This window comes from Diaporthe amygdali, assembly GCF_026229845.1.
Source record: "Diaporthe amygdali strain CAA958 chromosome Unknown NODE_2_length_3802984_cov_64_841326, whole genome shotgun sequence".
NCBI lineage: Eukaryota > Fungi > Ascomycota > Sordariomycetes > Diaporthales > Diaporthaceae > Diaporthe > Diaporthe amygdali.
In genome coordinates, this window is record NW_026517022.1 from 1429505 (window position 1) to 1443680 (window position 14176).

General features: G+C 54.3%; 5 protein-coding genes across 5 annotated transcripts; 4 read left to right on the forward strand and 1 right to left on the reverse strand.

The window, feature by feature from the left end:
- Positions 1–651: 651 nt before the first annotated feature.
- Positions 652–2511, forward strand: J7T55_011787 (uncharacterized protein; the record flags this gene model as incomplete). Its single annotated transcript, XM_053136607.1, has 1 exon — positions 652–2511. The coding sequence occupies one exon, from the start codon at positions 652–654 to the stop codon at positions 2509–2511; it is 1860 nt and encodes a 619-aa protein (XP_052999592.1).
- Positions 2512–3414: 903 nt separating this feature from the next.
- J7T55_011788 (mediator of rna polymerase ii transcription subunit 17) lies at positions 3415–5465 on the reverse strand (the record flags this gene model as incomplete). Its single annotated transcript, XM_053136608.1, has 2 exons — positions 3415–5089; positions 5146–5465. 2 exons carry the CDS (start codon positions 5463–5465, stop codon positions 3415–3417), a joined length of 1995 nt encoding a protein of 664 aa, XP_052999593.1.
- Positions 5466–7483: 2018 nt separating this feature from the next.
- On the forward strand, positions 7484–9835 carry J7T55_011789 (6-phosphofructokinase-like protein; the record flags this gene model as incomplete). Its single annotated transcript, XM_053136609.1, has 1 exon — positions 7484–9835. The coding sequence occupies one exon, from the start codon at positions 7484–7486 to the stop codon at positions 9833–9835; it is 2352 nt and encodes a 783-aa protein (XP_052999594.1).
- Positions 9836–10950: 1115 nt separating this feature from the next.
- J7T55_011790 (uncharacterized protein) lies at positions 10951–11392 on the forward strand (the record flags this gene model as incomplete). Its single annotated transcript, XM_053136610.1, has 2 exons — positions 10951–11125; positions 11190–11392. The coding sequence occupies 2 exons, from the start codon at positions 10951–10953 to the stop codon at positions 11390–11392; spliced, it is 378 nt and encodes a 125-aa protein (XP_052999595.1).
- Positions 11393–13042: 1650 nt separating this feature from the next.
- Positions 13043–13988, forward strand: J7T55_011791 (uncharacterized protein; the record flags this gene model as incomplete). The annotated part of the gene is made up of 4 exons (XM_053136611.1): positions 13043–13192; positions 13269–13315; positions 13420–13510; positions 13659–13988. 4 exons carry the CDS (start codon positions 13043–13045, stop codon positions 13986–13988), a joined length of 618 nt encoding a protein of 205 aa, XP_052999596.1.
- Positions 13989–14176: the final 188 nt, after the last annotated feature.

The following is a 14176-nucleotide window of genomic DNA, read 5'->3' on the forward strand; positions in this document are numbered from 1 at the left end:
CATCTCGTCAGGGGCCTGCAAGGCCTTGAGCTTCGTCGGCAAATGCGCGTCAGTAAACACCTACCGAAGTCGGAAGAAATGGGGCAAGAGAAATCATGAACCATGCCCCAGAGCTTCTCTGACACAGAGAGTACAGGGGCGAGGTGGTGATGTCCTGGCAATTTTGAAACTACCGCCGGCAGAAATTCGGCCGTTACGAGAATTCCATATGTATCTGGAATCTCGCTATAACCTTAACCCCCTGCAGGATGCATTTTAGATTCGCGATGAGAGGCCCGTTTCGACCGGGCCCGAGGGCAGCGAGTAAGTCATGACAAGACTCGGAAACAATCAGTCTATGTTGGTGTGGGTGTTGGCTCATGTAAGCAAACGGGCGCAATTTTTCCCGGCATCACCCTTGAACCGCGCCCGTTGCAACCATTGCACCTAATCCAGCTCGAGATATCAGGTAAGCGACACGCGATACAGCAACTACCACGACTACATGATTTATCATCGTGGGAATGCATAGAAGTTAGTGGAAATGAATGGGAAGGTTCAGTTCACCAAAGCTGCCATCTCCCTACATTCCGTGCCAGACAGAGCTCACGATCGCAAGAAACGTGGCGATCGTCTTCCTATAGCAACCACCAACAACCGTAGATATTAACAATGGCCACAATCAAAGACGCACTGTATTACCTGCTAGATGAGGCAGATGATGTCTCAGAGGACGACACCGACGATGACCATCACCACCATCATCACCATCATCACCACCATCACCATCATTACCGCCACATCAAAGATCAGCTAGACGACCTCGAGCCCTCCAGTCATCTACGGCTCCTTCAGCAGCTCCTCTGTGTCCGGCAACCAGACCCACCTCTCCCAGCAGACATCATAGACGGCATAGATTCGATATTACAACGGCAGATGTCACAAAGAGTCCTAACACTAGCAGGATCGATCCAGCCAAGAGCAACTCTAAAGCGTGACAATGCCAGAGACGTCAGGCTGAGCCTCTGGAAGGGCGATATCACGACCCTCACCGGCCTCACGGCCATCACCAACGCCGCAAACAGCCAGGGCCTAGGGTGCTTCCAGCCGCCGCACCGGTGCATAGACAATGTGATCCACTCATGGGCGGGGCCGCGGCTACGGCACTCGTGCCACGAGGCCATGCAGTCGAGGGGCCGCGAGATCGAGCCGGGCGAGGCGATCGTCACTGAGGGCCACTGCCTCGCAGCGGATTATGTGGTGCACACGGTGGGCCCCCAGCTGCATCGCGGCGCGGATCCGACGCCGCCGCAGACGGGGCAGCTGGCGCGGTGCTACGGCGCGGTGCTCGACGCCGTCGAGGGCCTGCCCGCGACGCCGGACGGCAGGAAGATCGTGGCGCTGTGCGGCATCTCGACGGGCCTGTTTGCGTTCCCGGCGCTGGAGGCGGCCAAGGTCGCGGTCGGGGCTGTTGCGGAGTGGCTCGAGGAGCATGGCGGGACTTCTATCACCGATATAATCTTTAATACCTTTACCGATGCGGATCAAGTCATCTACGAAGAGGTCCTGTCCGGTGTTCCGCAGGAAGGGACGGGTTGGATGTCCACACCACCATCTCACGCGGACCGCCCACCCTTGCTCCAGTGCGACTCGCTGGACCGCGCGAGGGTATGGCTGAAGTCCGCAGATGCAGTCCTCGTGAGCGCAGGCGCAGGGCTATCAGCCTCAGACGGGCTGGACTACACCTCTCCATCGCTGTTCGCGAAGCACTTCCCGGGCTTCCTCAAATACGGGCTGCGGACGCTGTACAGCGTGTTTGGCTTCACGGGCTGGCCGACGGAGCAGGTGCGCTGGGGCTACTACTTCACGCACCTCGCAATGGTGCGGACGTGGCCGGCGTCCCCCATGTATCGCACGCTGATCTCGTGGCTGGAGCGGTTCGGCGGAATCGCACATGTCAGGACGTCCAACGCTGACGGCCTCTTCGTCGCGAACGGGCTAGATCCTGAGAGGCTCTCCACGCCGCAGGGGGCGTATGCTGTGCTTCAGTGCCTGGCCAACTGCCGCCCGGACGCTACTGTGCTGTCTGCGCCGCTCGTGGAGGCTGCGCAGCCGGATCTGGACCCCGTCTCTCAGATCCTGACAGATCCTGGTAAGGTGCCTCTTTGCCGGTTTTGCGGGGGCAAGATGAATATCTGTGTCAGAGCAGGGGACTGGTTCAACGAGTTGCCCTTTCAGGAGGGTGAGAAGAGGTGGAAGCAGTTCCGCCGGGACACAGTCCTCGCTGGTGAGAAGACGACGGTGATCCTCGAGCTTGGGGCGGGTATGTCGACGCCGGGAGTATTGAGATGGCCGAACGAAGACTTGGCTTCCAGGGGCAGGGGAAAGGTGAAGCTGATCAGGGTGGGCTTGGGACCTGAGACGGCTGTCCCCTGGGAGCTGGACGAGGCCGGGCTGGCGACCAGTATTGACGGGGACATCTCGGCAGTCGTTAGGGAACTCTTTGGCGAAGAACCAGAGTTGCCAAATTGAAGCTACGAGAGCCAGTAATTGCATGTTGACAGACCTCGGTCGACACCGGCGAAATAGGACGTCTCATCCCATGTGTGATTGACGGGGGTTGAGAAGCATGCCATAATAGCCCATGCGAAGATCTTTTTCCAAGGCTGCTTTCGAGTCGTAACAACTCTCCGACAGGCCTCAGCTAGGCGATGCCGTTGTTGATCCTTGAAACTGTCATCTCGGAGGTTGCGTCTTGGGCAGAACCGCACGAATGTAACGCTGAGGTGACATGATATATGCAAGGCTGCCAATGGTGTCGTACTCGTACCTGCAGATGAGGCTGATCTTGTCAAGGATTTTCCCGTGCGAAATTGGGTTGCACCCGAAGCACAGACGATGGACTAACAAAACAAGAATGTTGCTCCTCGTCAGCGCGTATAGCACGGTATCACATGGTATAGGACAGCGGTCATGGTTTTCTAGAAGAAACCGGGCGCAAGCACTCGCATGAATCTGCAGGCCGGCGGCGATCGGGTCCGAGGACTTAGGTAGTTCGGATCGCTTGGACACGTGGAACGTCACTCATTTCTTCTCACGAGATCCGTCTTATCTTCCCTCAATACCAGAAGTGTTAAGGTGTTGAGAACAAAGGAATGACATGACAGCCAAAGAAGCTCCACTTAGTATACTATAATACACTTAATATTACTACCTAGCTGCAGAGTCATTGCAGACAAGCCGCTGGCGGTCTGCTTCATCCCTACAGCGTGTGAATTGACCTGTTGAGATTTCACACGCGTCGAGAACAGCATCTCTCAGTTCCTGTACCACGCGTCCCAGTGTAGCTGTCCACTTCTGTCATCAAGTGACGCGTTTCCAAATGAGATTCAAAGCACTTCCCCGCGCACGGCATACCTTTGCCTCGGTGCAAAATCAAGGCTGAGGCTGAGCCACGCGAGCTACGACATTACGTAGAACCTGCTCGATGCTCTCCTTCTTCAGACCCTGCTTCACGTCGCCGACCGTCCAAGTCCAAGTCCTAGTTGCGGGCTTCGGCTGGTCGACCACCCAGCTCCCAAAGAGGTGCAATTCGGGGTGGCCAAGCTCGGAGAGAATGACTTCAAAGCGCAACTGTTCCCTGCTGTCGTTGCTATTCTCGAGGGCCACCCCGCTGATGTGCTTCGCCCACACAATTGGTAGCTCGTCCTCGTCGCTCGGCGACGGTGCTCTGGCAGTCAGCACAATGCTGCTGGCACGATCGACTAGGACGCGCGCGACGGCCTGTTGCAGGTAGTATTTGAGATCACGTAGTGTATATCCCTCGCCGTGAAGGTGGACTGGGTGATATGCTGTGGACAGAGGATTCGTGCCTCCCTGCGCCGGCGGTAGAAGGGAAACGTGATAAGTTGTCGCGATGACATTGCCCATGACCGTTTTGCAGTGAACAAGAAGTCGTGACTCTGGTGTGATATTGAGCTCGTACTGAAGCTCTAAGGGCCCAAATAGGGCTTGGATAAGGGCCTCTGATGGAGAACCATGGGTTGAGACCAGATCCAGGGAGATTGGCGGTTCGGTCAGTTTGAAATTCACTGTGGAGATTCCTGCAGAATGCAAAATGGTCGACAAATCCGAAATGAAGCCCGTGGCATCTGCTATCGATGTTTCATGCTGAAGATTCGCGAGTACAGGACGCAAGAGGGGGTACGGCGGCATTGTTGTGGACTGGTCTCTGTTTTTGGAATCTGGACGGGAGCGCCTCTGGTTGTTGATGCGATGCGCATAAGTCAACAACTGATGTAGAGCCGAGCTCAGAGACTCGGCGCGATAATCTTCTGGGAGGGTCTCCGACGCGCCCTCCTCGACGGCTTGTTCGAGTGGCTGTAAGCTGAACACGATCCGGAGGTTATCTTCCAGAGTGTAGGAGAGCGCCTCATCTTCGAGACGAACGCCGTAAGACTGTAGCAAGCGACCCTCGCGATTCATCTCATGCCACAATTCCTGCGCGAATATGGTATTTCGGGCTTCTAGGACTCTCTCTTCCAACGGAGCATCTTGTGGAAGCGGCCTTGGGAGCGCAGAGCGCCCGACTATTCGACGGTTCTTCTCGATGGTGACCAGTAAGCGCTGCGACTCGCCGAGCATCTTCCCACAGTCCAGATCGACAGTGCCATCGTCGCCTCGTCTCATGGGCGCAAGGCTTGTATTTCGAAAGCCGGGCGCAGCCTCCGAGAAACCATATCGGACACCAAGAGTCTCTGGCTCGTTGGGAACACGAGTGACAGACCAGCCTTTCTCACTGACTGCGAGGACCTCGGCCCAATATTTAGTCTCAACACTGATCTCTTTCTGCAGTCGAGAGGCGGATGTGAGCACGGAGTTGACCGTCCTATCAATGTCTGCAAACTTCCAACCCGTGGCTACCAGCTTATTATCCAGCAGGCGTTGTGGTGTGATGTTCGAAGCAGCTAGTTTGTCCGCGCCTAAGCTGCCAATGCCGACGAGATCTCGAAGGGCTGGGGACACTGTGTCTTGGGCTGGCCTTGGGTTCTCCTTGGTGATCAGCAAGGAGACAAAGTCGAGTGCGAGCATGGCATTTTGGTGCGCGGCCCTGCAGGCAGGTTAGCAAATCTTGATGGCTCCAGATGCGGCGGGAGAGCTTCGTACTCGGCGTGAAGTCGCACGTCTCCTATTGCTTGGTGCAAGTCCTCCATTCCAACTTGATCTGCGTCTTCGTCGTCCTCACCATTGGCTCCGTCCCCATCTCCATCCTCACCCTCGCCTTTGACCATGTCGACCTCTTTCGATTCTAGCATGCCATTCGCCTCTGCCTCCGCCTCCATGTCTTTGCGTAGGCTTTCCTCTGTAACATTTCGAAATCCGCGGTCGGCATTTACGCGTGCGATGAATTCACCCAGGTTTTTAGGCCTGCGATCACTTTGGGGCACCGGCCTGAGCACGAAAGCCTGGGCTGGGTTTGATGCCATTCTCGCGGAGGGACAGTTTAGAGCTCAGGTCTGTCGTCGCGGTTGTGGTCTGCAGATGTCGTAGCGCAGCGGTAAACACGGAGCGGTTAAGGCACTGCGTCCGTCGCTCGAATAAGCCGTGTCAGAAGGCGCGCATGGATGCTTTGAGGCTCTTTGGTGTCCCTTTGAGGGGCAGGCAGCTTGACTGAGCCGCACCACCGCCGAGATTCAGAGGGAGAAGACGGAGATCGTTAGACGGTTGTGGAGAGAGAGCAACGCCAATGGTCCTCTGGACAGGCTCGTTCGTGATTGCTAAAGAGGATTCGCGGAGCTCGTGTTGGCAGAGGGGACTCAGAGACAAGCCCGCGACGTGCAGAGTGACATGAACCGAGGTCGAAGCTGTCGCGAGAAAGTGTTGGCAAGGCTAGAATGCAGCTCCGGCACGAAATACCACCCCCCCCCCCCCCATGCTGTCGCGATTGACGGGCCAATGGGAACATGTTGTTGCCCAAGCTCCCGTGGACAGGGGGTCGCGGCCGCTAGCTCTAGTGGGCTGCCAGGCTCGACAGCAGGCAGGTCCCAAGGTCCAAAGGTACGTCCAGTACGTACAGTTACAAAAACGGTCAGGTCGAGGCAAAATGAAGCATCACACCGTCTCGTGTTTCCTCGGGCATCTGCTATGTAGGCTAGGTGTTTGCTGATCTTCAAAATTGACTATCATCTGGGAATTTTGGCAGATTTACTGGTGACTTGAGGCCTCATCTGACCCATTGCCACTGTAACTAATACACAATTTGGCAGTGCGCCATGTCGTCGGAGGATGCCTACATAGCAGAGCAGGTAGTCTAGGTACTTAACATTGAGGCTGCACGCCTTGCATACGTCTCTCGGCATCACGCCAGGTCGGAGATCAGCAAGGCTCCACGTTCCCGCGATTGCTCACCCCATTTGCGAGCTTGGGCCCTGTCCGGTCTGTACGAGGCTCAACACCCCCACGTCAGGCATAAGTGGCTGCAAGCCAGGCCTGGGCCTCTGTTGATGGAGAGTGGCCGACATGGCGCACGGGCAGAGAACATAGGGACAGGTGGGTTGACGCTGACGACGTATGACTTACATCAAAGTTTTGCGCGCAGTGAGGCCACCGTCTCGAGACACTGCTGGGTCCGGTCCCACTTGTCAAACTCTGTGTTACAGCGGCATTTCAGCGAGACGGCGCCGTGCTACAAGGAAGAGCAGGGAAAGTCGTATGAGGGATTAAGTCCCTGAGGTATGAAGTCACTCCAAGAGTTTTTCTGTCATGTTTGGTGGGGTTGAGGTCGACGGCCCAGCTCTTCCCCCCCAAGATAAGATAAGAGCTATGATGTCCCTTCCATCCCTCCCACTTGGCGCGCGCCCTCACCTGAGCTCAGCTTGCCTTGCCTGCCTTGATTTGCCTTCCTCCTCCTACCTTTTGAAAGCTATTTCCTTGTCCCTCAGCGCATCCTATCGAGCTGTTGGCTTCTGCTCACTCTCGGCACCTTTTTTCATCCCTCACATTCCTCCAACTCCTTGTTTTTGAACACCCTAGACGGCCTGGTTGTGGTCACTCTAGACTCAGTACATACATAAAACACCTGACTTGCCCCGCCAGCTGACAGCCAAGCTTCTGGTGGGCAGCGAGTACGACTGCGTGGTTTCATTCCGGTAAGTCAAGTCAGACAGTCAAGTCAGACACATAGCACCCTCGGGAATCGAGAAGGGACGGGACGAGACGAGACGTCCAAAGGGGTGCTCGGGCAAAGTCTGACGCGCCCGGGTACTCGCCAATCAAATACTCGCCATTTCACTTTCTCTCAGTCTCAAGTCTCATTCTCATCCTCCCTCAACCATTTCCCCCGCAACATCCGAACAAACAACTAACCACCACCTAGAGCTCGGTCATATCTCTATCTAGATTGGAACACACCACTTCAGACACGGCACGAATACACGTGGACGAGTATTATCGGGAAGAAATCCCGACCCCCCAATCCCCTAGACCCCACTCAAAACAGCGCAACATGGCGCCTGTCAAGAAGAAGATCGCCATCATGACCTCGGGAGGTGACTCCCCGGGCATGAACGGCGTGGTCCGAGCCTGCGTCCGTATGGCACTGCACATGGGCTGTGATGCCTACTGTGTCTATGAGGGCTACGAGGGCCTTGTCAGAGGAGGTGACTACATCCGGAAAATGGCGTGGGACGACGTCCGTGGCTGGCTTTCCGAGGGCGGTACTCTCATCGGCACCGCCCGATGCATGGCATTCTACGAGCGACCCGGCCGCCTGACTGGCGCCAAGAACATGATCCTCAACGGCATCGACGCCCTCATCATCTGCGGCGGTGACGGCTCCCTGACTGGCGCAGACAAATTCCGAGCGGAATGGCCCTCACTCTTGGATGAGCTGATCGAGAAGAAAGAGCTCACCAAGGAGCAGGTTGCCCCTTTCCGGCACCTGAACATCGTGGGCACCGTTGGCTCCATCGACAACGACATGTCTGGAACTGATGCTACTATTGGTGCCTACTCTGCGCTCTCGAGAATCTGCGAGATGGTCGACTATATCGAGGCCACTGCCTCATCACACTCCCGTGCCTTCGTCGTCGAGGTCATGGGCCGGCATTGCGGCTGGCTGGCGCTCATGACCGGTGTTGCAACCGGAGCTGACTTTGTCTTCATTCCCGAGAAGCCCAGAGAGGACAACTGGAGGGAGGAGATGTGCGCCATCATCAAGAAGCACCGCAGTCTGGGCAAGAGGAAGACGATTGTCATCATTGCTGAGGGTGCTCACGACAAGTACGGTGGCAAGATCTCTCCCGATATGGTCAAGGATCTTCTTGCAGACCCCAATGGCCTTCACCTCGACACTAGAATCACTACACTTGGTCACGTTCAGAGAGGTGGCACAGCGGTTGCCTACGACAGGATGCTGGGTACCCTTCAGGGTGTTGAGGCCGTGAAGGCCGTCCTGGAGGCTACTCCTGAGACCGAGACATGCTTCATCGCTATTACCGAGAATCAGATCGTCCGAAGGCCACTCATGCAGGCCGTCCAAGACACAAAAGCTGTGGCCAAGGCTATCGAAGCTCAGGACTTTGACAGAGCCATGTCATTGCGGGACACCGAGTTCGCGGATCAGTACAAGTCGTACATGCTGACAACAACGGCCAACCTCAGCTCACAGCACATCCTCCCTGAGAACAAGCGCATGAGAATCGGCTTTATCAACGTCGGAGCACCAGCTGGCGGCATGAACGCGGCCATACGAGGTGGCGTGGCTTATTGCATTTCCCGTGGACACGAGCCAATTGCCATTTGCAACGGATTCGCCGGCTTCGCAAGACATCACGGCGACAAGCCCATTGGCGCTGTCCGTCCCTTCGACTGGCTCGAGGTCGATGGCTGGGCAAGCAAGGGCGGTTCTGAGATTGGAACCAACAGAGAGTTGCCCAAGGAGTCCGGGATGGAACTGATCGCTGATCTCATCAAGCTCTACAAGTTCGACGCCCTATTCCTTATTGGAGGGTTTGAGGCTTTCCACGCCGTCTCGCAGCTTCGCATCGCCCAAAAGGACTTCCCCTCGCTGCGAATCCCCATGGTCGTTCTACCTGCGACTATCTCCAACAACGTTCCTGGTACCGAATACTCTATCGGTTCCGACACCTGCTTAAATGAGCTGGTCAGCTACTGCGACAAGATCAAGCAATCTGCCTCTGCTGCCCGCCGTCGTGTTTTCGTGATTGAGACCCAGGGCGGTCGGTCCGGCTACGTCGCGACACTCGCCGGTCTCGGTGTTGGCGCTGTCGCCGTGTATACCCCCGAAGAAGGCGTCAGCCTGGGCATGCTCGAGGCAGACGTTAGGCACTTGAAGACAGTCTTCGCCAAGGACAAAGGCCAGTCGCGCGCTGGTCGGCTGATTCTCATCAATGAGAAGGCTTCGAAGGTGTACAACGCCAAGCTTGTGGCGGACATCATTCGCGATGAGGCCCATGATAGGTTCGAATCCCGTGACAGCATCCCTGGCCACGTGCAGCAAGGTGGTGTCCCCTCTCCTATGGACCGGTCCAGAGCTGTGAGACTTGCTATCAAGTCCATTCAGCATTTGGAGAATTTCGGCAAGAACGCCGCAGAACGTGTAATGTCCGACCCGATGGGAATGTCCGTGATCGGAATCAAGGGCGCGGACGTCGTGTTCACACCCATGCAGGAGGTGGAGGAGCAAGAGACCGACTGGGCAAACCGACGGCCGACCAAAGGCTACTGGTGGTACATGAAGGAGACCGTCGATATTCTCGGCGGCAGGCCGGACTATCCTAAGCCCGAGAAGAAACTGTCTGGCTTAGCTGCGAAGGACGCGAAGCGCGGTATATAAGGGACGGTGTTTTTACGATGGAAAATTCGGGGGGCAAAGGGGTTACAGGACAGGAGTTATCAAGTATTGCTTTGCTCACGTACCTAAAGAGGTAGCACCCACCTCAATTGATATGATGTTACGCTTAGAGCTCATGCCGGGCTATATCACGACGACTTCTGTGAAAACGATAACGAAATCTAAAGCTGGATCTTATCAGCAATGTCCTACATGACAGCATGCGCAATACTCACTCAGCTCAGCCATGCTGAACAGACTTGCTGCCTTGCTTTTCATAAGAGGAGCCGCTTGGGTAACACGTGATATAAATCTGACCATTTGGGTCTTCATTTGCTGTTCACACAAGCATTTTGGGACAACGAGCAGGGCCGGATGTCGCAATAGGTCCGATAATGAGGTTCAAACTGGTGGCTGAGTCCCATGGCGCGCGACCGGCTTGAGGCCAAGATAATCTAGACGAGGCAACTCTATCAGTGTCCATGTGAACCATGTATGGCCTATTCGTCCGCATGCCTCGTAAAACGAATATGTGTTTTTAGTTCATGAGAGTCCAGAGCCTTGTCCGAACTAAAATAGAGTTCCGTTCTCAGGGGCAGATCGCTGGACAAGGAGTCGAGGCTGTCACTGACTCGCCCCGCGATCTCAGAGATATGGATGGGGCGTCGATCGCTGAAGCTTATCCATTCGTCTTGATGGGAAATTGATATGAGACGAACTCGCGGGCCGCCACTGGCCATTGAGGCTACTTTCATTCGAAAAAAGTGATATGTGGACTGAAGTCAGTGAAGCACATTAGTTTCCAACCAACATCATCCCGGGATGTCGGACCGGCCGGGTGGCCCGAAACAAACACATTGGTAGCGACGGGAAGAAGATGTCGTGAAACTTTATTTGATCTCGCCAAGGGGTGGAGCCATGCAGTGGGCTCCTATTTATAAGAACGTCGCCAACACGCCATGTCTCCCAGGCTTTCTGCCTGAACATCCCCATCGCAGAACAGTCACTCATTTAACCATTCCAGCGTTCCACAGTCGTTCACACAACCCAAGCCTACAATTTCCCCAAGGGTATTTCTTCGCCGACTCTTCACGATCGATCCGAGATATCCGGCCATCATGCGCGCAGCTCTCATGTCCAGCCTTGCGCTCGCGCCCTTGGCGCTCACCCAGAGCATCAACATCACGAAGACGGAGGATGTCGACTTGGAAGCGAAGGTTGGCGAGCTAGGTTGGGGCGCGGACAACCTCGCGTTTGGTTACTCCGCAGGCGCAGGGCTTAACTTTTCTACCGGTATGGACTTGTTCCTCAAATACCCAATACGATGGCATGAAAGCTAAGCGTTTTCTAAACTCAGACTTCGTCGGAGGTGGCTTCAATGCTGGAGTCCCGGGACAGTCTGAGGGTGCGCTCGGGGGCGGGTGGACGCTGACCAACTCGACGGTGGAGTTTGGCCTGGGCGGCGTGTTCAACAACCAGAGCTTCAATGTTGCGGTCACCGGTGACAAGGAGACTGGGCAGCTCACGGTGACGGTCAATGGCAAGGCGATCCCGCTGTGAGCGGCCCCGGAACAGCGCGGGCCCGAAATGGTCAAAGACCTCCAGGGCCTGGGTAGAAGCCGATTCATCTTCAGTGTTGTTTTGTTAAACTGAGGCAGAGCGCGTTTGTGGAAATCAAAGGCCATTGTGAGTCCTGAGCTTTTTGGATTGTCAAAATCCACAAGGGTGAGCAGAACGGTTCAGGGGCTTTACTGGACTACTGTTGCTTCAAAAGAGGCGCATGGTCTCCAATGTGTGATAAGTGTCCAACTGGCTCCATATACCAAGCATTCACTTGTACCTGATAACAGTCTACAACCCCAGAATTAGCAGAAGAATAGTCAATTGCTACTGAATAGAAGACATACGTATTTTGTTCTCCTCGCTCAACTCTTTTCACCAGACCATTCCCTGCCTGGTGCCACTCAAGCAATGTCGGAATTTTCGGTTACTACATCAATAATGTACGAGTCCCCTTGGATTTTCCATGAATTGAATAGTACAGCGTGTTGTCTATCTTTGTTTTCGAAGCTACATCCAGCATCGAGAGTAGTCTTGTTTTCGCTTTGTCTGTGCATCATTTCCGGTCACTCTAAGCTATCTAAGTACTCTTCTCTTTGTCGCCTGGCCTAAAGAACTTCGTTTCCATAGAAATCAAAGTCTCTAAGCAAACTGGGTGGCTCAATATGCTCATGTCCAGCCTCCCTAGCCATCGTACCATTTACTCAAGTCCTGTATTCTTTTCGGCACAAGTCTCTCATGCCGTAGAATCATTACCTTTGAGCAATTTGAAAGAAACTCCGTCAGCCGGGCTACTCAGATATCAGGAAAGAGGAAGGAGGAACAAGATCGATAAATTCCGTATCGGCGAAAGTATGGTGTCAGGAAAGCGTCGAAGAGCTAGTCCCGACGACCCTCCGTCAAGAAACACAAGAAGCCGAGCGCGAAACGCTCCTGAGCGTATTCCTGAATCCGTTCCTAGTCCTGAGCCTGATCCTCATTCTGACCCTCATTCTGATCCCGAGCCTGTTCCTGAGCCCAATTCTCAGAACATAGCACGACCTCCTCTGCACTCCAGAATCCAGCTTTATAACAGGCTTCGAGAATTGTCAGCAAGGTTTCGCCAAATTTCATCCAATTGGCAACCTTGCAAGTGCCCTGACGACTGTCTTGGCCCGAGAAATCCAGTTCGTGATCCCACGGGCTCTCCTCCTAGGGACTCGCCCCGCCCGGATCCTGAAACCCCGGACCAGCCGGGTGCGGCGCGATATCCTTTGGTCAACATCAGGACTGAAGGACGTGCACTTTCAAGAGTCTTAGCAGAGGCACGCGGAACATCAGAAATTCAACTGCCAAGACTCGGTAATGAAGAAAGAGGAACCCTAAGAATGTCGGTCCAGGTTCACCCATGCCCGGAGGGTTGTGTCACGCGGATGGGTGTAAGTGATGATGTTATTTTGTTCTTTCGAAACCGCGGAGCAATTAATCTGAGGTTGACAGTATTATGGAGAGCTTTACCTCACACGACCTGGAGAGCGAGAAGAACACATAGGGCTCGTCGAAGCATGGCGAATTAGCAAGCCTTGTGCTCGATTCCCAAACATAACGAATACCTGGGTTACGGAGTGGCTAAATGAATCACAAAATTTCCGACACGGCTTCAGTGATGAGATGGCAAACGAACTGCGAAAGGTCTTTGAGGCAGATGGCACTCCAAGTTCCGGAATCAACAACTATGGGGCAAACGCGCACATTCCTGGTGACCTAGGTAATCGAGGAACAGAACTCGTTTTCATTTCGATGATTTGGGTGAGCTACAATGTGCGTAAACACCCCCCCCCCCTTCACACAAACCCTCCCCCGTATATATGGCTAACATGACTCCTGTAATTGATAGTATTCTGGGAATGGGATACTTGGTCATGCCTTCAACATGTTCTACAGGTGTGTGAAAACTTCCCTTTTTATCACTGATTATCCACCTGAAGAGCTTCTGGAATATGTATTGACTGGAGATTGTCTGAAAACGATGTAATAACGCATAATAGACTTTTGACAGGAGGGACACTGCTACACTACAATATAGGAGGTCGGGTAACCTTCCTCCTAGAGCCAGGGACAGCTGTGGACGATGAAATGGTAAGTAACATCGAAAGAGGACCTCTACATCCCAGAAAAGAATGGATGTGGCTTCCCAAAAGAGTACGAAATCAAGGCGATCTGGGTTCTCCACTGTTCCTTTTCCTAGTTGGGTAGGTAACAGCTGTCCGCTGACAAAGTCTCACAGTTCAGAATGTGGCCAACTGTGCTGCCTCCAAACGAAGGCGAAAGTGACTTGGTATGGGGATTGAGAATCAAACAGAAGCTCATGGACGTCTATATGAAATACGGATACAAGCCATATATCGGAAGGATCATGGGACGTGTCATCGATCCACAGGACTGTGACGCGGGCGACAAGCTGCTGGCGACACCTGATCCTCCGCCGCTCGCACCTGGGGGCCAAACGCCTTGTTCCAGCCTTGCCAGAGAAGAACCCTCTAGCGCGCCTGGCACCCCGTCAGCGCAAGCTCAGACTGACCAGGAAACGGAAGACTACATCCCTTTGTCATCGTGATTGGCCTTTGGAACTTCAGTCTTGTGCCTCATCACCGTTTCAATGATGCCTTCGGGGGAAACGGGAAAGGGTTAGCCAATGTGGATACATGTATGCGTTGTAGAATACACCCTGATTTTTTTGATACGCACAATATCGAACTCCTCTTGCAACAGAATAGAATATCTCACAACATGGTTTCCGCGCTT